Genomic DNA, 24,726 nt, shown 5'->3' with positions numbered 1-24,726 from the left:
ACCCTGTTGCCAAGAGAATCATGAGTCCCAAGAAAGTGTTTGGAGGGGCTGGTCTGATCAGGATGAGGGTCTGGGGGAGTTCTAGGAGATGCCCAATGGTGCACCTGGAGAGGGAACCCAGCAAGCTGCATCAGGACCCTGGGGGTCATCCAAGCTTCCATGGGTGAGCCTGAGGAAGAGGAATTTGGCCACTGTGATTGGCAGAACTTGCACTGTTACAGGTGCCACATAAAACCCACTCCACATTTGTAACAACTCAAATCTTTCAGTGTGGCAGCCCATGCACTTTGGAACTCCCTGCCTATTGACTGCACACTGTATACTTTTTGGTGTACATCAAGCAGTGCATAGATTTTACGAAATAAAAATGAAATCCCTGCACTTTATTGCTCCAGATGCATCCAGTTTCCCACCACTCCAATTCTGCAAAAATAAAAATAAAATGCATCCATATATAATCTATTATTTGATCGGGTTGCAGGGGAGAAAAGCACCAAGTTGTTTAAAAGACAGAGTTTTTAAAATAGAATTTTAATTTTGACAAACGCTTTGGGGACTGCATGCTTACGCTGCTTTATCTCCCATACCTGGTGATTAAGTTAATTTATACTTATTGGAAGAGGGTCTCACTCTAATCTCCAGGCAGCCTCGACAGCTGCCTCTGATGATGGTATTTCTTGTGGCCTTTAAAGCCGCTTGCAAAGTGGAGGTAATGAAAAACTGGAGAGGTTGCTAAATTCACACCTGAAGGATGCTTGTCATGCAGGGGAACAGTGAGTGATGGCACTCAGGCGATGGGAAAGTCATTGTTGTCCTGGCTCTCACTTAAGAATGAAGAACTCAAGCCTGGGGGGTGTTTTCCGTTATGCTGAGATCAGTGTGGTAAACACAAAAGGGTTCAAAGGCTCAGGAGCTGCCATGCTATGTATTCTGTGTTTTCGTTTTGTATTATGTTGTGAACCAACCTGTGATCTTCAGATGAAGAGTGGCATACAAATTTAATCTTCATCTTCATCACCATCACCATCATCATCAATAGCAACACCCTAAGGTCCCGGGCCCTAAGGAAGTTAGATTAGCCTCAACCACAGCCAGGGCCTTTTCAACACTGGCCCTGGCCTGGTGGAACGCTCTGCCTCATGAGACCAGGACCCTGCAGGATCTGATTTCTTTCTGCAGGGCCTGTAAGACAGAGTTGTTCCGCCTGGCCTTTGGCTTGGAATCAACTTGATCCCTCCCCCTCTTTCCTTTTTCCTTTCTCCTTCTGTGATGGAACTCCTATTTGGGGACTTCCCTGGCTTTTTTCTGGTCCACATAGGACCAGTCTGGATAGCTGGCCTTGGTAAAGACTTGATGTTTTCATCCCCAAAAAAGTTCCTACTGAAATGAGGCTGCATTTTAATGTTGTGTTTTAATCTTGTTTTTAAGTTGTATTTCAATCAATTGTTTTTATACCTAGTGTTAGCTGCCCTGAGCCTAGTCTTGGCTGGGGAGGGCAGGGTATAAATAAAATTTAATCATCATCGAACTTCCGGGTTGGCACCCCTGGCAATGGCGGAGCTCCTCTGATCGGGAGGAACTTGCTCTGTGGAAAGTTGGGTCTGAACCGCCACGGCGAAGGCGGAGACCCATTGAAATCACAGGCGGAAGAAGCTTGTGAACCTGGGATTCGGCTGGCACCTTTTGCGCCTCCCCTACTCGCGGGGAAACCCTGTTTTGGGGATCCGGAGCGACGTGGGGTGAGCGGCGCGGTGCTTTGAATCGACCGCTTCTTTCACGGAGTGAAGCCGCGTTGCTGTTGCCTGAGAGCGCTGACTTTTTCTTGTGGGCAATTGGATTTTAAACAACAACCCGTGAGTAAAACAGAAAATTGGATCTTTAAATATCTTAATTTGGCATCGAACGGGGAAAGTTCAAAACAGGAAGTCCGCCTTCCCCTTTTGTAAATAGACTGAAGCAAAGAGCTTACAAGTTAAGGTCTCGGAAAGCCTTATGTAAAAGATTAAACTTCCATCGATTGAAATTATTAGACCCCCCTTGGAAGCAGGAGAAGAGGGGGGAAATTTTGGACTGTGTATCCTGCAGGAGAGAGTGATTAAAATTAAATTACCACTGCGCTGAACCTGGGAAGGGGCTCCCAGTGATTGACGTTTCGGGAGAGTTCATTGACAGCGAAGAGAACGGATGTTGACAGTCAGTTAAATAAGAGAAATATATTGTTTCCATTGTCCGCTTCTGCGTTTAAAAGGGAGGAAAAGTATCTGAAAATTGAAACTATCTTTACTTTTTGATCTGTGTTGGAAAAGATTGATACAAGTGGAGACTGTTCCCCTCTAGAGAGAGCTTTTGAAACTGTTACAAGAGTGGAGCTGGGAAATCTCCAGCTGCTTGATAAGAACTGTGAGAACTAGAGATTGACCTTGGATATTCAAGAATGTCGACAGGAGAAGCCTTATGGACTGCATTTTCTAAGATAAGCCACTTGTTGGAACAGCTTCATAAAAAGATGGATGCTATGACTACTAAAATTGACATTTTGGAACCAAAAGTGAGCACCAATACAGAAATTATTCAGGATTTGGCACAGGAATCTATTTCAACAGGACAAATTGCTGAAAAGGAGAAAGTTGCTGTTGTCGAACCTAAAGTAATACAAGGCTAAGCCTTAGCTGCAGAGGCAAATTGAGGACTACAAGTTGAGGCCCTTTATGATTGAGACTAGAAAAAGTCAGATTTTGAAGATCGGAGCCTGGCCTGGATTAGAAAAGGAAAGTTGGAAAGATCCCTCTATGCAGGGATTAACTGACTTTTGGAATATGGACTTGGGTCAGGAGGAGATTGGAGTTCTGGGGGCCTTTGGATTAGGAGGAATTTTGAAACATGCCCGGAAATACTTTATGGATCCTAGTTTTAATTATGGAAATCTGGCTGACCTGTTGAGAAGGAATAAAAGTATTGTTGGATTGGAGTTTCCCCGAGATCTGCTCTTCAGCATCAAAGAATATGAAGAAGACTGGCAGAAGGGACGTGGAAAAGAGTTAAGAGCCTCGGACATAAGATCTCCAGGTTGATGGACTGTATGGAGTTGACGGAAGTGGCTGGTAGAGTCCGAGACTTGGGAGAGGAGATGGTGGAAGAAGATTGGAAATTTAAAGTCTATATATAGAAATATTGTAAAATTAATGAGTGATAGAAAAACGTTGGAAGGAAATTTTATGGCTTTAGCTGAAATGCTATAAGGAGTTAAGTTTAAATAAGTATACTAATTTTAATGGAAATAAGATTAAAAATATGTTAAGACATTTATATGATAGAAAATAGAGAAAGATGGAAAGTAATTGCTGAAACAATTAATGGAAGTGGAATACAAAGAGGGAGGTGAGAGGAGGTCAATGATACAAGGGAATGAAAGATAGAATATGGAAAAGGTATGATGTATGTTTTTAAATTGTTTTTGTTTTATTTGGTTTAGTTTATTGTGTTAGTTTAATGTGTTAAGGTTGTGTTTTGTATTGTTTATGTATTGTATTGTTTTTTCTCTTTTTTGTTCTTTTGTTCTTTTGTTTTCTTTCTTCCTTTTCTTTTTTGTAAGCTTTAAAAGTAATAAATATTATTTTTTTAAAAAAAATTAATCATCATCACAATCATAATCCTAATAAACATCTGGTCTAACCTGCTGCAATGTTGGAATCACAGTTAAAGAATTCCGCCTCAAAGATGCTCATCCAACCTCTGCTTAAAAACCTCCAACCAAAGCTGTTTTCCAGCAACTGGTATTCAGAAAAATGGCTGCCTCAAACTGTGAAGGAAGAGCACAGCCATCACGGCTAGTAAAGGTAAAGGGACCCCTGACCGTTAGGTCCAGTCGTGACCGACTCTGGGGTTGCGGCGCTCATCTCGCGTTATTGGCCGAGGGAACTGGCATACAGCTTCCGGGTCATGTGGCCAGCATGACTAAGCCGCTTCTGGCGAACCAGAGCAGCGCACGGAAACACCGTTTACCTTCCCGCCAGAGCGGCACCTATTTATCTACTTGCACTTTGACGTGCTTTCGAACTGCTAGGTGGGCAGGAGCGGGGACCGAGCAAAGGGAGCTCACCCTGTCGCGGGGATTTGAACCGCCGACCTTCTGATCAGCAAGTCCTAGGCTCTGTGGTTTAACCCACAGCACCACCCGCAAGCCATAGTCCAATCCTCCTTAAAGCTATCCTTGTTGGCAGACATCATCGCCTCCCTTGGGAGCAAGATCTGCAGTTTAACGATGCCCTGAATGAAGAAGTGCTTTGCTTTCTGTGTCCTGAATCTCCCAACATTCAGATTCATGGGAAGCTTACAAGCTCTAGAGAGAAGAAGAAAAGCTGTTCTGCATCCGCAACAGATAAAATTGATGGAGGCAAATTCTGAGTGCTTTATCTGAGAATAAAGGGACAAGAACTCTCTGCTGAAAGAGAGGAGGTGTGCAGTGCTACCCCAACGGCTGTAGGATGCTGTAGCTGACAGAAGCTGTAGCCTGAAACAGCTGGAGGGGGGACCACTGGGCTGCCAAAGGCTGGATTATATCATCCTGCCAGAAAGGTGGGAACCACAGATTTATGGACTTGGAAGGAACCCCAAGGGTTATCTAGTCTAACCCCCTATAGTGAAGGAAGTGCCAGTATGGTGGTCTGGGCTGCTCTGCCAGGCTTTATTCTGATCAAACTATATTCTGCGGCAGAGAAAACAGCAACACCAGTTTCGGGGAGTGGAGCCAGGCAGAGCCAGCCTGATCACGGCACTGGGAGCCCCGAGGTAATATGGTTCATTAACTGCAAAATGTTGCTGCATATCCAAGGCTGAGAACTAAGGAATAAATTATGCTTGAAATGTAAGAGGCAGGGACAGCATTATCACCTTAACTGTGTAAATGGGGTGGGGGGGCGGGGAGGGGAAGCCTCCCCTTAATGCAGAAGAAACATCCACTACTCATTTATTCTTCCTCCTTTGAGCGTTTCTTGTTGTGAAAAGAGATGAAGGCAGAATTTGCAGGAGACGGCGGGATTTGCAGGAGGAAACATGGAGGCGGGGGCTTCTCCCCCTCTACGCAGAATACTTTTCTAATCAAATAGGCTCCAGAGGCAAATGGAACAAGGCTACATTCCCAGCACAAATTCTGATTCCAAGATATTCCTCTGCTGAGGCCAAGGAAGAGCCTTGCCAAAGGAAACCCAGTGCTGATCTAATCCAGCATCTGATTTCCAACGGCAATGAGCCAGCTACATCAAGCAGGTACATGCCGGCAGGAGCCACCATCGCTCTTTGCCTCCAAGCAATTGCTACTTAGAGGTAGATTGCTTCCAACAATGGAGGTTCTAATTCACCATCATAGCTGGCAGGCATTGATAAACCACATCTTCCTGCAGGGCCTGCAAGACAGAGCTGTTCCACCAGGCTTTTGGCCAAGGCACAGTCTGACCCCCTCCTTCAGTCATCCTCAAAGGACACTACCCCCCCCACTCTTTTCCCCTTTTCTTCCTAATGTCTCAACAAATGAAACTGATTTGTAAATGTTAAGTTGTGGGTGAACATATCAGACGCCACAGCGATTCTTCAGACAGCTCTTGTTTATTCACAGGCCAGAACAGAACTGAACTGAACTGAAGGGTTCAGCCAACCTGCTTATATAGAGCTCAACTACAACGCAACAGAAACCACTTTCTGTAACTATCCAATCACTGAACGTCACTTTCAATTCCTTATTTGCATAGGCGGACCTGAGTGAAAACTATCTACAGTATCCCCCTGCTGGCCCAGGGTGAGAACTTCAGTACATAACAATAAAATTGTTACATGGGGGGGGGGGAATACGAGAGAGAGACATTGCAAACATTTTGTAAATCAAGAAAATCTTTAAGAAAAAAGAAAGACAAAGAACTCTAGCGCAATGGTTGCCATTAATTTGATTTTGAATTGATTTTAGAATGAAATGATTTTAGAATGCATTTCAATTGATTGATTGTGATTTTATGTGAACTGTGTTGCTTTTATTGTTGTTCGCACTGAGCCCAGCTTCGGCTGGGGAGGGCGGGATATAAAGTTGTATTATCATTATTTATTAAACAGTTCTTTAAAAGCTATCTGAGGCAAAGACCAAATATCAAAGTAAACCAGAACCAGGACAGGGCAGTGGATGAGGGGAGGCTGCAGCTATCACTGCCTCCTGTGGAAGTGAGTTCCACAGCTTAACTATACACTGCACAAAGAAGGGCTTTCTGTTATCTGTCCCGAATCTTCCAACATTCAGCTTCAGATCTAGCATTGTGAGAGGAGGAGCAGGAGGAACACTTTCTTCTGCCCAGTGTGAAGCTACAAGGAGATCCCATTTGGCCTGTGGCCCCACAACCTTGATATGTCTCCCCACTGCCTCCAAATTTACTCAAGGAACTTCCAAACGCTCATCACAAGTCTTGTGGAATAAAAAAAGGGAAATGCAACATTTTTTAGTGACAGAAATGGGTGGCCAAAGAAGCTACTCTTATTATTATTCGTAAAGAAGAAGAAAAAGCCTCTCCCCATTTTTCTCTGGGCTAATTAGCGCTAATAAAGCAAGACTCAAATATTTCCTTTTGACGCGACAGGGAAGCAGAATCATTAGTGCTGAAGGGAAACAGCCTGGGAAGACGGGGGAAGGCACTTCAAAAGCAGTTTGGAGCGTATGCAGGCAAAAGTAATACACGCAGCTTCCAATTAAACACCAGGCAGGCAGGCAGGCAGAATGCCTGGTGGCAAAAAAAAAAAAAAAAAAAAAAGGAAGGAAAGGGTGAAAAGCCTCCTCCCCCTCCCCAGTTTAAGCCTCAGAAATCTAACTTGAAGCATCATATTCTCCTCTGTGTACGCGCACACCAGACACCTTCCAAATAAACTGCCAGCAATTAAATCCTACTTTTGCAACTTTTTAATGTGGTAGTTTGCTGCGCCTGCAGAGCTGGCGACTCCACCCATCGCTCACCCACCTGGCAGGAAGGAAGAGAGTTTTCAGGAGAGTGGACGCTTTCTCATTCGGAAGGGAAAATCTTGCATCTTTCCCTGGGATGGTGGGGTGTGTGATTGGAATTTTGAGGTTTTAGGTATATGTTAAATGTTCATAAGTGTACCAACCAAGCACGTACATAGATCAGCACAGGAAGACCGACCTGAAACCATTTGATTCCCAAACTGAGCAAATGTTTTCTCTGAAAGGTCAGAGGAAAATGGAAAAGCCTCCCCATTGTCTTTTCCTTCACAAATCCTGTCTTAAGGGCACATTTAAGATATGAATAGGGTGTGAGCTGTGACCTGGCTTAGGAACTAAGTATTTATCATTACAAAAGACTGGACAGGCTCCCCAGGCAATCCAACCATTAACCAGGTAACCTGGCACACGGGAGGTAAACAAAGCACTCAGATTTCTGCTGTAGACAGCCCTTTCTGTAATGTATGTATGATGTGTCTGGGAAGTGGTCTTGAGCTCCACCCCTTCCGTGATGTATGTATGATGTATGGAGGGGTGGTCTTGGACTCCAGGGTGGGCATTTTTTCTTTTTAATATTTTATTTAGGATTTTCTTGTTTTACAGAAGTGTAATGCCTCGTATTTTTTTTTCCCCATGTAACATTTTTACAAATCCATTTCATTTGTTGAGGCATTAGGGGGAGAAGAAAAGAAAAAAAGAAAAAAAAGGAAAAAGAAAGGGGGTGGAGGGAGGGAAAATGGATGGGAGTGGGGTCAGGTGGTGGTGTTTCTATTATGCTTAATGTATGTAGAGTTTGGTGTCAGCGTTGTTTGTGTTGTTCACTTGTGTTCCTTTGGTGGTGAGAGAGTTTGGGGTTGGCCTAGGGTGTGATTGTTTGTTTGTGATTGGCTGTGGTGATCTTTGTTTTCGTGTGTGAGTGGGGTGGGTGGGTGTTTTGGATCAGGTTAGCAGGGTGGGCAATTTTAAAAGTCTATATAATGCCTTGCGCGCCATTGTTCTAGGTTCCTCCTCCTTTCCTACGTGTGAGGCGAGCACCCTGTTGCAACAGATCAATAAAGATCAGGCTTACTAGCTGCTTTGCTTCTCAGTATTCTCTGGTTAGCCTCTGTTATTTTCTCCTACCAATAGGGAACCTATGTAAGGACTCTATATGGGCTCTTGGGTACCCCATAAGGGAAAAAGGGCAGATTTTGTTTATGACACAGTTGTCCAGGTTGGTGACCCATCACTATATCCTGAATTCCACTGCTTACCTTCCCTACACCTTCCAACATTCAGCTAGTCGGATAACCCAGAGTTCTACTATTATGCAAGGGGGAGGGGGGGAATTCCTATTCACTTTCTCCGCACGAGTTCTCATTCCTACATCCCTTATTGGTGATCCAAAAATAAATCACACTGCAGCTCCTGACAGATCTGGAAGCACTTTCAGAGAGAATTGAGATGCATGGTGCAATTGGGGGGGGGGGGGAATCAAAGCAGGGCATTATTAACTCAATGTAAAAGATAAACATCGCCAGGGAACAATATGCAGCTTCTATAAAGGGCATCAGAATGTTTCTCTGAGCCATTAATTTCTCAGGACTCTGAAAAGCTTTAGGGGTGGTATCTTTAAAATCCTTACTTTCATTCTGATGCTTCATTTGTTTTAATTGAGGAGGCAATTAGTGGCAAATCAAATCTATCCACACACAGATAGCTTCACCTACTGGATAGTGGCGTATCAATGTCAACACAGGCCACAGGACTTTATTAGACCAAGGAAAACAGACTCTAAAATCTGTATCTATTCCCCAGAATAGAAAAATCATTGGGGGTGGGCAGGGCGGGAGATTTTGGTCAAAGAAACAGTACAAAGGGATTTTTTTGCTGGAAGCGTTGAGATGCAACTCATCTTGCCCTGGAGAAGATCAAGAGAGGAACCTCCAAGTTTGCTAGGTTGTCCTTTCTGACCTAACCTGTACTCACCTTCCCTGCAACAGTGGCCTTTATCCCTCTCTCACCACAGTGGAACTCGTGGACCACCAATGAAATTGAATGCTGGAAGATTCAGCACAGATAAAAGGAAGTCCTTCTTCTCTTGTTGTTGTTGTTTAGTCGTTTAGTCGTGTCCGACTCTTCGTGACCCCATGGACCAGAGAACGCCAGGCACTCCTGTCCTCCACTGCCCCCCGCAGCTTGGTCAGACTCATGCTGGTAACCTCGAAAACACTATCCAACCATCTCGTCCTCTGTCGCCCCCTTCTCCTTGTGCCCTCCATCTTTCCCAACATCAGGGTCTTCTCCAGGGAGTCTTCTCTTCTCATGAGGTGGCCAAAGTACTGGAGCCTCAGCTTAACAATCTGTCCTTCCAGTGAGCACTCAGGGCTGATTTCCTTCAGAATGGAGAGGTTTGATCTTCTTGCAGTCCATGGGACTCTCAAGAGTCTCCTCCAGCACCATAATTCAAAAGCATCAATTCTTCGGCGATCAGCCTTCTTTATGGTCCAGCTCTCACTTCCATACATCACTACTGGGAAAACCATAGCTTTAACTATACGGACCTTTGTTGGCAATGTGATGTCTCTACTTCTCAAGATGCTGTCTAGGCCTGTCATTGCCCTTCTCCCAAGAAGCAGACGTCTTTTAATTTCGTGGCTGCTGTCACCATCTGCAGTGATCATGGAGCCCAAGAAAGTAAAATCTCTCACTGCCTCCATTTCTTCCCCTTCTATTTGCCAGTAGGTGATGGGACCAGTAGCCATGATCTTCGTTTTTTTGATGTTGAGCTTCAGACCATATTTTGCACTCTCCTCTTTCAATAAAAGGTTCTTTAATTCCTCCTCACTTTCTGCCATCAAGGTTGTGTCATCTGCATATCTGAGGTTGTTGATATTTCTTCCGGCAATCTTAATTCCGGCTAGGGATTCATCCAGCCCAGCCTTTCGCATGATGAATTCTGCATATAAGTTAAATAAGCAGGGAGACAAAATGCAGCCTTGTCGTACTCCTTTCCCAATTTTGAACCAATCAGTTGTTCCATATCCAGTTCTAACTGTAGCTTCTTGTCCCACATAGAGATTTCTCAGGAGACAGATGAGGTGATCAGGCACTCCCATTTCTTTAAGAACTTGCCATAGTTTGCCATGGTCGACACAGTCAAAGGCTTTTGCATAGTCAATGAAGCAGAAGTAAATGTCTTTCTGGAACTCTCTAGCTTCCTTCTTCTCTTAGCACATAGTTAATCTGTGGAACTCACTCCAGTAGGAAGCAGTGTTGGACACCAACATGAATGGCTTCAAATGCAGAGTAGACAAATGCATGGAGAAGGCTGTCAGTGACTACATTCGATCTTCACAAGTCAAAGGCAGGAAAGCTTCCAGATGGCAGCTGCTGGAAGCCACCTGGGTGGCGTTGTTAACAAAAATCTGCCCTTTTTCCCTTATGGGGTACCCAAGAGCCCATATAGAGTCCTTACATAGGTTCCCTATTGGTAGGAGAAAATAACAGAGGCCAACAAGAGAATATTGAGAAGCAAAGCAGCTAGTAAACCTGATCTTTATTGATCTGCTGCAACAGGGTCCTCACTCACCACACGCAGGAGGGAGGAGGAACCCAGAACAATGGCGCACAAGGCCTTATATAGACATTTTAAATTCCCTGCCCTGGAGCTCAAGACCACCCCTCCGTACATCATACATACATCACAGAAGGGGTGTAACCTAAGACCACCCCCCAGATACCTACATCACAGAAAAGGTGGTCTAAAACAGAAATTTGAATGTTGTTTTTCTACTGTCTGGCAGGTTATTTGATTGGATACCCTGCTTACTAGATTGGATTGCCTGGGGAGCCTGGCCAGTCTTTTGTAGTGATAAATACTTAGTTCCTGGGCCAGGTCAAAGGCCCACACCCTATTCATATCTTAAATGTGCCCTTAGGACAGGATTTGTGAAGGAAAAAGACAATGGGGAGGTTTCCCACTTTGACCTTGCAGAGAAATAATTGAGGTCAATTTGTTCAGGACTTTTTTTCTGTGGGGTTTTCAGACATGTGGTTTATATATTTATGTATGTGTTTGCTTGGTAGATTTATGAACATTTATTACATATCTAAGACCTTAAATCCCGCCCACCTAACAGTTTGAAAGCACGTCAAAGTGCAAGTAGATAAATAGGTACCGCTCCGGCGGGAAGGTAAACGGTGTTTCTGTGCGCTGCTCTGGTTCGCCAGAAGCGGCTTAGTCATGCTAGCCACATGACCCGGAAGCTGTATGCTGGCTCCCTCGGCCAATAAAGTGAGATGGTCACGACTGGACCAAATGGTCAGGGGTCCCTTTACCTTCTTAAGACCTTAAAATTCTTATCACAGTGGAGGGTGGGGTGCTGAGTAATTCTGTGGCTCATGCAATGCCTGTGTGCTTCCCAGAAAAGGCATCTGGTTGGCCACTGAGAGAACAAGGGGCTGGACTAGACGAGCCACTGGCCTGATCCAGCAGCCTCTGCTTATGTCCTTAACACTAAGGAGGACAGAGGGGGGGGCGTCTCTTGAACTCATGCCCTGCTCGTGGGCTTCCCAAGAGGCATCTGCCTGGGCATGGTGGGAGATGAGACGCTAGACTTTGATCTTCATACGTGTGTTTGATACTGGGGGGGGGGGGGGGGGGCAAGCTGCAAGCTGGGGTGGGCTTTGCTGCACCAGCATGAAATATACACAGTAATTGGCCTGCAACCAGTTTGCCTTAGCAGGGCACCCAGAAAGAGAGATGCTTCTCTTGGCAGCTATTTCTGGAAGGATGACATTTCACTTTGTATGGTCTGTTGAGTTCTACCCAAGACTGCCTGGTGCCTGCTCGCCTCTGAATTGCAGAGGATTTTACAAGGGCTGCCTGAGTTTATTCCCCACCCCCCTGCCCCAAGCAAGGGAGTAATGTCTACATGCAATTTTCACACATTTTAGCCAGGATGAGAGGAGCAATTCCTCACCAGCCTGCAGTCAGGCCTTTAAACTGAATGGGTATGCAAATGTGTTGCTGCGGGATTTCAAGAGTCAAAAATATGTAGAACAGAAAGTGCAAATTACTAAAGACTCTTGGTTCTAATATTAGCTGGAGCGAGTATAATGAAAATGTATCATGGGTGGAAGGAGTGGCAAGGAAGGAGGGGAGCTGGACCGCAAAACAATCTCTACAGCAAAACTGATGCTTTAAAAAAAATCATCTAAAGAGCTGGCCATTTGCAGCCCTTTAATGTAAGTTTTGTTTTCAATTTTCAAGAATTTACAGATACACATCTTACCATCTTGTATTTCCAATACAAATACATATCAGATTTCCCTCCCCCACTTTTATGGTTTCTTCTCTTATTTAAATTTTTAACCATGCATTTTCCACTTTAATCCATTTTTGAAATATTCTACAATTAATCTTGAGAATACTTTTAACTGCTTGATTTAAGTTGACCCTACCAATGCACTTAGTTGCATACCATGGTTTTTCACATATTCCACAAATATTCTCCACTTCTTAATATTTTCTCTCCTCTTGGTTTCTTTGCACTAATTTTGCCATTTCAGTATAATCCATCAATTTAATCAGGCACACTTAGTTAGTTAGAGTAGCTTCCCCTTTCCATCTCTGGACAAATACCATTTGAGCTACGGTTGTAGCATTCATAAACAAATTTCTAAGCTTCTTCAGAGTTTAAAGTGTGGGTTTTTGGGGGGAGTTATTGGGTTGTTGTTTTTATTTTGATTACCGGTATATATTTTGTGGTTTTATGTTTTGATTTTTTTCTGTGAACCTCCCTGAGACCTCTGGGTATAGGGTGGTATAAAAATCCAATTTTTGTTGTTGTTTTTGTTGTTGTTGTTTCTGTACTCACTGTCCTTAAAAGAAAAGTTTCTAGCTTTTTTTACTAAAAGTTATTTTAAACACTTTCTTCCATTCATTATAAACAATTTCTCAGAAAGCTTTTGTTCTCTTACAGGACCACCACATATGGTAGAAATTACCTTCCTTTTCTTTACATTTCCAGCACAAATTTGTTTTGATTTATACATCTTAGCATGTCTGCTAGGAGATAAACAACACCTGTACATCCTTTTCAAATAATTTTCTTTCGGTGTATAACATGCTGTGAATTTCAAACCAACATTGCATACCTTCTCCCATACAGCCATTTCAATACTGCAACCAAAGGAAGGCTACTGCTGTGGCAGATAAGAGTTCATTCCGCCAAACATTTCAGTGGAGGGTTGCAGAAGGAACCAGCTCCTTTGCCTATCCCTTTTCTCCCGAGCAACAGCATAACGGTACATTCTGAAATGCAGGTGCTGCTATTATTATTATTATTATTATTATTCATTGTTAGTCGCTGTATCTTGCCCAAAGCAACCCAAAGCAACTTGCAAAAACAACCCCACATAGATATATTAAGACCAAGGCAGGCAGAGAGAGAGAGAGAAAAAAAATGCATTTAAAACATCCCACCCACTTTTAAAAGCCAGAGATAGTTAAAGGCCATAGGCCTGGTTATAGAGCTGCTTTTCCTGGCACCTCAAGGTATGTAGTGAAGGCTCCAGGCAAGCCTCCTTGGGGTGAGCAATTCCACAAACATGGAGCCACCCCAGAAAAGGCCCCTTTCTCAAGTTGCCACCCTCTGGACCTCTCATGGAAGAGGCACACAAAGGCAGTCCTTGAGGTACTGCAGTCCTGAGCTGTTTAAGGTTTTATAGGTCAAAACCAGCACTTTGAATTGGGCCCAAAAACTGTCAGCCAGTGCAGTTGGGCCAGGATTGGTGTAATATGCTCAAACCACCTTGCACCGGTGAGCAACCCGGCTGCTGCTTTTAAGACCAATTGAAGCCCCACGTAAAGCTCACAGCAATAATACGTATAGTAGCTTTGTATGTATCACAGCTGTCAACTTACAGATTTGAAAATAAGAGACCAGCAGCCTCGAAAATAAGGGATCAGCAGCCAAAATAAGGGATTTTCAGAGCACAGGTATGTTCAACTTCTGAGCCCCCCCAAGCCTAAGGCAGAAAGCCCAGCCAGCAGCCAAACGAAGCCTCAAGTGGTGGTTCCCACAGCGCAGCAACCCAGAAAAGGGGATGCAGCAAGGAAAATCACCGTCACCTCTCTGCTGGGAAGCGCTGAGCAAAGGTGAGTCCCAAGGCAATGTGGCCGATTTGATCGGCACAAGGCATGCAAGCTCCACCCCCCAGTCGTTCTCAGACTCCTTATTGGGTGAGCAACGCAGCCAAGCAACACAGTTGGAGCCTCCCTCCTCCCTGGCCGGCAGGGAGGGAGGGAGAGGAGCTGCTTCCTTTGAAACCCGGGAAATTTAAGGGACATCATCAATAAGGGACAGCAGCGGGACACAGCGCTGGGATAAGGGACTTTCCCACCAAATAGGGGACGGTTGACAGCTATGGTATGTATTTCACACCTTAGGGGACACTAGCGTGGAGGAAGGGGGCAACAGAATTGGAGGTGTCTGCAGACTCCCAATGAATTTCATGTTTCCATTAAAAATAAAGTTACTAACCATTATGATTGCAGAGATATGCTTGAAAGTCAGTGTGCAAGGCCTGCTAAAATCGGAACTGGGATGTATTATGCAAAGCAGCAAAGGGAACAGAGAAGGTCATTTGTGCAGGTTGCAGAATCCAGCTGCTCTTGATGCAGAATTTTGACTGCCTGGTCACTGAACTCTAATATGAGAAAGCAACTCCCTTCCGCGAATAACAGACATACAATCTGATAATGGACATGAAATCAGTACACACTTACAATGTCTTTTCCTTCCTTTTCTTGCGTGGGTCCACTAACCGAAGGGTGTCCCGGATGACAGAGACTTTGACTGCCTCATCGACAGGGCTTCGGATGTACTCAGTGACTCCCGGAGAAACCTTGGATTCAAATAGCATACACTGATGAATGACAAAAATTCTCCCTATATCGGGTATGGGGAAACCTGTGGATTCCCACATGCTCTTGGACTACAACTTCCTTCATCCCTGACCATGAAGCTGGCTGAGGCTGATGGGAACTGGAGTCCAATAGCTTCTGGTGGGCCAGAGTTTCCCCAGCCATGGTCTACAGCGTTGCTTTGCTCCAAGCCTACAAAAACAAACACACAACAGAGGCGCACTCACTGCTCTGTATTAGACATCCTTAGGCTACTTCCGTGCTGGAAACACGCATGCTTTGTTCATACACTTTTATGGAGCTTCTGCACAACTGTGAGCAAAAGCTGCTTGTCTCTTATTTCTCCTGTTCAACTTCGTGTGTGTGTGTGTGTGTGTGTGTGTGTGTGGTGTTTTGCAGAGCCCAGAAAAATCCAACCTTTTATGCAATAGGTGAATAATTTCCCTGGGTGTAGCTGATCCATTGTACTAGATCTATTCAACCACTTTCCTGGCTGGTTACAGCCTGTATAGATTGCACTCTGGCCATTTTCTTCCTTGCCAGGAGCGCAGTGCGAGAGCTGGGGCAGGCAGTACAATATGATTGCATTTAACTTGTGTGAATTCAACCATATGCAGTTGAAGGCAGGCTGGCCGGCTGGCTGGCTGGCTGAAATTCTGCAAGCAAGGCAGTGAGCTTCAAAGTTATTTTCACGCTCATGGGTTTGTTTCCCTGGCACCAAAAGAGATTTCAAGCTCTCAGCCTTGCTGGGGAGACAAGGCCCAGTTCTGGGATACTCTTGCAAGATCTCGCAGAGCCACCCAAGATCTCGCTCAAGCATCGCTAGCTTTCCAAAGCCAGCACACGGAGCGGTTTGCATTTAACATGTGGGATTTCATCCAGCAGACTTTGAACCACTTCAAAAGAATACAAAGTTAGCAGGAATCCCAACATTAACAGTAGTAAATCCCCAAAGGTTCTATATTCTGATCAATATAGCTGCACACCACTGTCCCAATGAGGTTACAATTTATTTATTTATTAAAAAAGAAGAATGATGGGGAAGGAAGACAGAAGCAAAAGACATAGAGGATGGATATTTATTGTTTGAGGAATTTATATTCTCCGGGCTTTTAAAAGTTTTTAAAAGCTGCTGCCTCCAATCTGCTCTTGCCTCTCTTCCTGCAAATGGTTTTGAAATTTTATTTTATGGCATGGTTTTACGGTGAATCGCTCCATTGGTTGTACGGCAGCGCAGGAATATTTAAAATCAACAAAATGCCAGATCTTCCATGACGAAGTTCCTAACACAGCTTACAAACTTTTTTTTTTTAAAAAAAGAATCACCACCCCACACACAATGCAAGTGCAATCCCATAAAGCGTTCAAAAATGATAATTAAAAAACCTGCAAACATCAAAGGTGCATTTAAAAGGCCTGGGAGAATTAAACGAATGAAAGAAACCCTCTTCAGTTGCTACTGAGAAGACTGATAGGATAGCCATCATAAAATATCTGAAGGGCTGTCACAGTGCCACATGGAAGATAAGAGACAGCTTGTTTTCTCCTGCTCCAGAAGGGAGGACCAAATCATGGGTCCAAATTACAAATTACATGGGTCCAACTAAACATTAGGAAGAATTTTCTGATGGAAAGAACAGACTACCTCAGAAGGTGATGGACTCTACTGCACTGGAGGCTTTGAAACTGAGATTGGTTAGCCATCCTTAGTTGGCCCCTTCCAACTCTACAATTCTATCTATTGCATGAAGATAACAACTTAGGAGACCCCAGGTGCCTCTCCCCTGTGTGAGAATTCCAGAAAGGTCTTCCCTAAGTGTGGGTGCAGTTCTGCATAGTCAGGGCTTCACTTACAAGTTGTGGTTCAGAACCTATGAGTCCAAATCAGGTGGGATAGAGATCTGTAAACCAGATCCCTCCCCCAACCTCTCTAAGTTACCATTTAAAAGCAGCTGCGGGGAGCAAACTGGATTGGGACCACAGCACCCCCTTCTCAGTGCAAATCCTCCCACCCCCTGTTCCAAAGAGAAACCCAAAAGAGATCAGGTTGCAAATTTCCAAGTCCTTATCTTTCCTTTTGGGGGAAACCATCCAACTGAACCCACCTTCCCCCGTCCCATCTCCCCTCCAACATCACATGACTGCTTTGAAGAGAAGAGGCAGGAAATCCAGCTGCAGATCTGCAACATCTGGTCTGGAGTTTAGCCCTTAGGGTTAAAACCAAAGCTACCTGGAAGGAGAGGAGGTGCATTTTTGACTTTTAAAGGCCTATGCGGCCTAGGACCCTCGTACCTACGGGACCACCTCTACTGGTATGCCCTGAGGAGGACCTTAAGGTCCATAAATAACAACACTTTGGAGGTCCTCAAGGAGGTTAGATTGGTCATGGCCTTTTCGGCACTGGCCCCGACTTGGTGGAACGCTCTCCCACAAGAGACCAGGGCCCTGCGGGATTTGACATCTTTCCGCAGGGCCTGCAAGATGAAGCTGTTCTGCCTGGCCTTCGCCTTGGACTCACTTTAACCCCTTATATGGGATTTGGTATATAAATTTTCCCTTGGCTTTTTTGCTGGCCCATGTAGGACCAGAATAGATAGCTGGCTCAGGTGAATATCTGATGTTTCTTCCCTTTATGGTCTTGATTTATTGCCTACTACTAAAATGAGTCTGCATTTTAAGCCATATTTTAAGCTGTATTTTGATTAACTGGGTTTTTTTTCTTTTTTCTATTACGTTTTATCGTAATTTATATTCAGTGTTAGCCGCCCTGAGCCCAGCCCTGGCCGGGGGAGGGCAGGGTATAAATAAATTTTATTATTATTACTGCTATTGTTATCATACCTACAGGACCGCCTATCCTGGTATGTCCCACAGAGGACCTTAAGGTCCATAAATAGCAACACCCTCGAGGTCCTGGGCCCTAAGGAAGTTGGATTAGCCTCAACCAGAGCCAGGGCCTTTTCAACACTGGCCCCGGTCTGGTGGAACATTCTGTCTCATGAGACCAGGGCCCTGCAGGATCTGATTTCTTTCCACAGGGCCTGTAAGACAGAGTTGTTCCGCCTGGCCTTTGGCTTGGGATCGACTTGATTCCCTTCCCCTCTTTCTTTCCTTTTTCCTTCTGTGATGGAACTCCTATTTGGGGACTTCCCTGGCTTTTTTCTGGCCCACGTAGGACCAGTCTGGATAGTTGGCCTTGGTGAAGATTTGATGTTTTCATCCCCAAAAAGTTGTTGATTTGAGTTTCTACTGAAAGGAGTACTTAATTAATGTTGTACTTAATCTTGTTTTTAAGTTGTATTTTAATCAATTGTTTTTACCTGGTGTTAGCCACCCTGAACCCGGTCTTGGCTGGGGAGGGTGGGGTATAAATAAAATTATTATTATTATTATTATTATTATTATTATTATTATTATTATTATTTTGAGGAAGGAAGCGAGGTGGCACCCTGAGGGAAGGCAGGAGCTGTTGAAGTCCACAGCCAACTTCTGCCTTTCAGAAAAAAGTCTCTAAAGTAGCCTGGCTGAGGCTGAAGGACTCACCTCTTTCTCATGTTCAGTTCTCATGCTGGGGTTAGCATTGACTTCCATCAATATCGGCTTCAGGTTTTTCATCAGAAGAATATCAAACCCTAAAATCTTGAGACAAGAGACAACAGCTTTTTTAAAAAAAAGACATTTCCAAACTCCCTTATGCTGGACATTAAACATTTTCAGAACCAGAACAACCAGAACCAGAGTAACCAGTTAATCTCTAAACAGAATCATTGCCTCTGCTGGATAAAATGGCTGCCTTCACACATCACGCGTAATTAATAATTATTCCCACCGAATGGGCAGCTGGTTCCTGCCTCAATCTTCTCTTGGCATGAGCAACAAACCGTGATAGTTTGTGGCTTAGCATTAAGCCCAAAGTGGAAGGTGTTGGGAGCCTAAAAACACCAGGAGGGTACCAGCTGAGGAGGTTCTGGCATAATGTAAAGAAATACTCTAATATGGTTAATTATCAGATTTGCACCATTTAAAGAATATATATATATATATATATATCTCGGGTAGTATCAATGGAAAGCAGTAAGTGGGTTTAAGATTATTTTTGTAATATATTTTAGTAAACTGCTTTCTTCCTACATTTAGTTAAATAAATAAATGAAATAAGATAGCTGTATTTATTTATTTAATTTGTATACTGTCCTTCATCTGAAGATCTCCAGCAGTTCACAGCATAAAATTACAAGATAAAACATAAAATACATAACAAAAAGAACAAATGACACGATATAGGATGTCAATCAGCCCAAGGCATGGTTGAAAAGGAACGTTTTCACCCGGCACCTAAAGGCGTATAATGAAGCCGCCAGGCAAGCCTTACTGGGGAGAGCATTCCACAAACAGAGAATGGTACATGTTTTTGGAATATTTATGGAGATGTCTATGATTCTACAATTATATATATTGTAACTATAGCACATCTTGATGTACTTTGATATATTCTTATCTTTTGCATATGATTTGTTTCTGTAGTTCTTAGTTTCGCTTAATATTCATGGTCTAGAGATTTATTTAATTACGTCACTTAAAGTGGAATTATTCCTATGGTTGGCAGTAGGAGATATAGTATTGCTTGATTTGAATGCGGATGGTATTATATGACTTGTATTGACTCCTCTGTAAAGGGATTTTTAGACCACTTAAATTTTCTGCTGAAATGTGAAGTGGCATATAAATTTAAATGAATGAAATGAAACTTGGTTTGGCCATTGAACCAGCCTTTTTGATACACTTGCTGATTAAACTGCTGATTTACACTACCTTGGCTTGTTTCTTCATTTCCAAACTTGACAAGATACAAAGCTAACACAGAGACAAGATGTGAGTGCTCAGTCAACTGCCCTGATTCAAATCAATGCACCCTATCCAGAATCTACCATGCTTTTAATAAAATAAGAAGAGAAGAATTTGCTGAATCAGGCCAAACGAGGACCATCTAGTCCAGCATCCTGTTCTCACATTGGCCAACCAGATGCCTGTGGGAAATCTGCAAGCAGAATTTGAACATGTGAAGCTACTCTCCCCTCCTGTGGTTGCCAGAAACTGGCGTTCAGAAGCACTTACTGCCCCCGACTGTGGTGGCAGCGCACAGCTAAGAGCAACCAACAGGCCTCTCCTAAGGGCACAAGCAGGCTGTTCTGCTGCTATACAGATGGCGGCCATTTTGCACAGGGTTTCCATTCCTGGCCCCCCACACATACAGGTGAAACTTGAAAAATTAGAATATCGTGGGAAAGTTCATTGATTTCACTAATTCAACTTCAAAGGTGAAACTAATATATGAGATAGACTCGTGACATGCAAAGTGAGATATGTCAAGCTTTGGTTTGTTATCATTGCGATGATCACGGCGTACAGCTGATGAAAACCCCAAATTAACAATCTCAGAAAATGAGAATATTCAAGGAAATCAGCACAACAAGGATTGCAAATCGAGCAAGATTGGACCTCTGAGAAGTAGAAGCACATCTCGCTTTGCATGTCATGAGTCGATCTCATATATTAGTTTCACCTTTTAAGTTGAATTACTGAAATAAAGGAACTTTTTCACGATATTCTAATTTTTCGAGTTTCACCTGTATCTGCAGAGCTCATATAAGAGCACCCCACCCGTTCCGCCCTTTTCATGACGTGTTAAGTGACAAATTTGTGTCACTTCTGGGTTTGGCCGCACATTAATCAGTCGTTGCCTGTAGTGTCCCACCAAAGATTGCTACCATAGATTGCTAAAAGCAAGGTTTGCTATGGTTACAACAAGGTGCCTTCCTGGTGGAAGGAGAAACTAAGGGGCAGGGGAGAGGGAGAGAGAGAGATTGCTCAGAGGCGGGTTCCGCAGTACAGTATTTTGACTGCAAATTTTGAGACACTAATTGGCAAATGGTTACTGTGGCAGTTCCTCTTGGCTTTAATGACACAGCCTGCTCACATAATCACAGCTGTCTTCTGGTCAGGATGGCATGAACTGCAATTTTGCAAAGGTCAGGAGGAGATACTGAGATTTCAGCTCATCCTGACCCTCACTGGCAAAAACAAGAAGAAGAAAACAGAAGAGAAAATGAATATATTTTCTGATTTAAGCAAGCCGAGCGAGGGAGGTAGTCAGAAGACTACAGCCTTGTGTCTAGAGGAAGAGTCTCTTGATGACCTTGGCGTGGATTTCCACAATTTGGAAACAAGGAACCCAGTCCAAGCCTCCTGGTGGCCTTTACCCACTGCTGTTCCCTTGTGTCTGTGAACTGGAGAAGTACCAGGCTGAGTTCAAAGTATTAGTGCTGACATATAACTCCCTATGCAGCTCAGGGCCAGATTACTTGCCTTATCCCTTATACACCCAAGAGGTCATTGCAGCCTGCAGTAAAGTCTCTCCTGCAAGTTCCAAAGATCTCAGGAACTCTCCCTGCAGTAACCTGGAGCAGCATTTTTTAGTGGGGCTGCCCCTGTCCTGCAGAATGGTGAGTTCCTGTCGAGATATTATTATTTCATCCATTCACTTATTTAGACATTTTTATCTTGCCCAAGGCAACCCAAAACAACTTACAACCAAACATACAACAGACAAGCGCTATCTGAACCTTCTTAAAAACAGTGGAGGACACTTATGTTCCAACAGGCTGTACCAGCTGGATAAATGGTTCTTTACCATGGATGTCCACCTGTTGGGGTTTCAAATGTATCTGTTGTTCTTTTAACTCTTTTTAATGATCTTATGTGCGGATCACCTTGAGACAGCAGCTTTAGAAAGCGATTAATAAATCGAACTGCAATATTAACAGTAAAAACAGGGTGGTTAAAAGAGTGTGGGATGGAGTCCCAACTCTGAATCTTGTCTCAACCACACCAGGAGAGGGGGGGCTGCAGCTCAGAAGTGGTGAACATATGCAAGACCCTCCCCAATAACTTTTCCTGGCCCTAGTTGTTTTCGCATGCCTTCCAGCCATGGCACTTTTCCAAGGGGAACCTGGGCAACTGTGGTGAGGCTTGCAGCTGCCAGCAAGGTCTGTTTGATCCTGTTGTCACCACCAGATGTTTCATGCTACAACCAGTCCTCGCCAGCGCTGTGCATCTGGAGGGCACCGTGCTCAGGGAGGCTGGTCTGAACCATTTAGATCACAGGTAGGCAACCTGTGGCTCAGAGGCAACAGACACGGTCCAGTCCCATCAGAGTCTCATCCTCTTATTTCTCCTAGTATTTTAAAGTGTGAAAACCAACTGGCCACCTTCTGCCTGCACATGTATGTGCACGCATGCACAAAAGAGAGATGGATTCTGGACTAGATGCCAAACGCCGCAACCCCACACCCCGCGGCTTGATATGGCAGGCTCATCTTAGGTTTTCATTTCATTAAAATGTGCCCCAAATAGATTCTGAACAGGGTGTATTGATTCGAATCATGGCAATTGATTATGCTCTTATATCTTGTCCGCATGAAAATAACAAGCCTCTATAAAAATAACAAGTCTGAAAATGAACGAACAAACCAAGGCAGTATCTGTTGACGAGGGATACGTCAGCAAGAACTTCTGTAGCCTTAAATGATTTTCTTGGAACATTTGGGACAGATAAAAGAAAACGCACATTACAGAATTAAACTGTGGAACTCACTTCCACAGGAGGCAGTGATGCCCACCACTTTGGCTGGCTTTAAAAGAAGATTGGACAAATTCATGGAGGAGGCAAAGCTGTCAATGTCCACTAGCCATGATGGCTATGTTCTGCCTCTATGGTTGGAGGCAGCAATGATCTGCATGCCAGTTGCTGGAAACCACTGGAAGGGAGAGGGCTCGAATTCTGCTTGCAGCTTTCTCAATCGAGGCATATGGCCACCAAGAGAAGAGGATGCTACACCAGGCAGGGGACCCTTGGGCCTGATCCAGCAGGTCACTTCTTATGTTCTTACGCACCCTCAGATGCCCTCTAGTCTAATTCTTGGCTCACCTGGAAGCAAGAAGGCCCTGGTTTTCCGGCAGGAATATCCGACTGGTAGTAAACTTTCAAGTTAGGGACCATGGCAATAACAGTCTTGATGACCAGGGAAATGATTTCATCCGTGAGCTCCTCGATGTTGACTCCATTGGAGGACAACCTGTTCAGGATGCTGGAGAACGTCTGTTTGCTGCCTGTGTTGGCGCTGTCTGAGTGGACAAAGTTCCCGCTGTGGATGTTGAGGGAGTAGTTGGTCAGATGCATAAAGACCTGGTGGAGGTTCTTGTGGGTCGGCTCCTGGTAGGGCTCCGTGCAGAACCGGCAGAGCCCATTTTTGGCAATGTAGATCTCCAGTGGGTCCAGAGACTTCAGCAGGACGTAAAGGCGGATGTCAAACTTCAGATTGTCAATGAGAAAGGGCTTGGACATGTACTCCTGGACCACCGCAGGTCGCAAAGGGGTGCTCCCCGTCACCTGGATGTCGCTGGGCTCTTTAATGAGGTAGATTCCGTCCCCCTGGCACCCACCGTCAGGTTTCACAATAAATATGGGCTTCCACCTGGGGTTGGTTTCTTTCATCATCTGGACCTGAAAGGAAGCAAGAAGGCAAAAGAACGTCTGTTACATTTTGCCTATCCCTTCTTTGTCCTAGGTAAAGGTAAAGGGACCCCTGACCATTAGGTCCAGTCGTGACCGACTCAGGGGTTACGACGCTCATCTCGCTTTATTGGCTGCCGAGGGAGCCGGCGTACAGCTTCTGGGTCATGTGGCCAGCATGCGTAAGCTGCTTCTGGCGAACCAGAGCAGTGCACGGAAACGCCGTTTACCTTCCCGCTAGAGCAGTACCTATTTATCTACTTGCACTGTGACATGCTTTTGAACTGCTAGGTTGGCAGGAGCAGGGACCGAGCAACAGGAGCTCACCCCGTCGCGGGGATTCAAACCGCCGACCTTCTGATCGGCAAGTCCTAGGCTCTGTAGTTTAACCCACAGCGCCACCCACGTCTTTGTCCTAGATTGGCATAAATTATTTCATTCATTCAATACATACATACATACATACCCAGCCTTTCTCCACAGCAAGGATTCAAGGCAGCTTACAGATAAAAGAACAGCTCAAAACATGGGGGTGGAGAATTTACCTACCCACCTACCCTCTCTCCCTGACTAAGTCCACAACTTACTCGGGGCTGACATTCCAGGGGTGTAACATATTGGCCCAAACATAAGCCGCACCCAAATATAAGCCACACCTTTAAAAAACTGGAGGAGGGGAAAAAAACAATACCCAAATATAAGCCGCTCCCTTAAAATTGGAGGGGGGTGGATTCCGAAAGGCACCCGTCCAATGAAGCACAATCGCACAACAAGTAGTACCTTTGGTGGGGGACATGTCATGTTCCTTCTGGGCAGTTTGTCCCCCTTTGGTCCCCACCCTGCTCTCAGCTCTCACCTGTGGCTCCTAGAAGCTGTGACAGCGGAAACACTCCAGGAATGTCTTCAACTGGCCAGCTAATGCAGGTGAGAGTAGCCAAGGGGCAGATGGAGCTTGTCAACCTGGGAAGGTAGCCCATCTAGGAGACAGAAAACTCTGATCCTAAACCTCTGCTGCCTTGTGGGCTCACGAGTAAAGCCTACACAAATCCAGAATAGAGTCCCTAAGATGGTTGGGTGGTGCCTTGTACGCCTCCTTCCAGCAACTCCTGCAGCCAAGCTTGTGCCAAACATCTTGCTTTGCTTTCCTTTGGACCACATCAGCAAAGTCAAGGGGGTGGTCTTGTCGTATGGACAGCCCAGCCTGGACCTCCACACACACACACACACTGCCCAGCCCTACTGCCCAGGGAGGTC

At 44.6% G+C, this 24,726-nt stretch overlaps 1 protein-coding gene across 1 annotated transcript in view; it reads right to left on the bottom strand.

The window, feature by feature from the left end:
- The window catches only part of TTLL11 (tubulin tyrosine ligase like 11), a 77,278-nt gene that overhangs the window by 18,634 nt on the left and 33,918 nt on the right, over positions 1-24,726 (bottom strand). Inside the window, exons 4-6 of the mRNA XM_079962074.1 lie at positions 22,888-23,463; positions 18,444-18,539; positions 14,763-14,881 (exon numbers count right to left, since the gene is read on the bottom strand). Coding sequence (XP_079818200.1) covers positions 14,763-14,881; positions 18,444-18,539; positions 22,888-23,463 — 791 coding nt within the window. The remainder of the gene's footprint in view (positions 1-14,762; positions 14,882-18,443; positions 18,540-22,887; positions 23,464-24,726) is intronic.

The sequence above is a fragment of the Podarcis cretensis genome (assembly GCF_951804945.1).
Source record: "Podarcis cretensis genome assembly, chromosome: Z".
Lineage (NCBI taxonomy): Eukaryota > Metazoa > Chordata > Lepidosauria > Squamata > Lacertidae > Podarcis > Podarcis cretensis.
The sequence above is the reverse complement of the archived record's forward strand: the minus strand, read 5'-3'. Positions and strand labels throughout refer to the sequence as shown.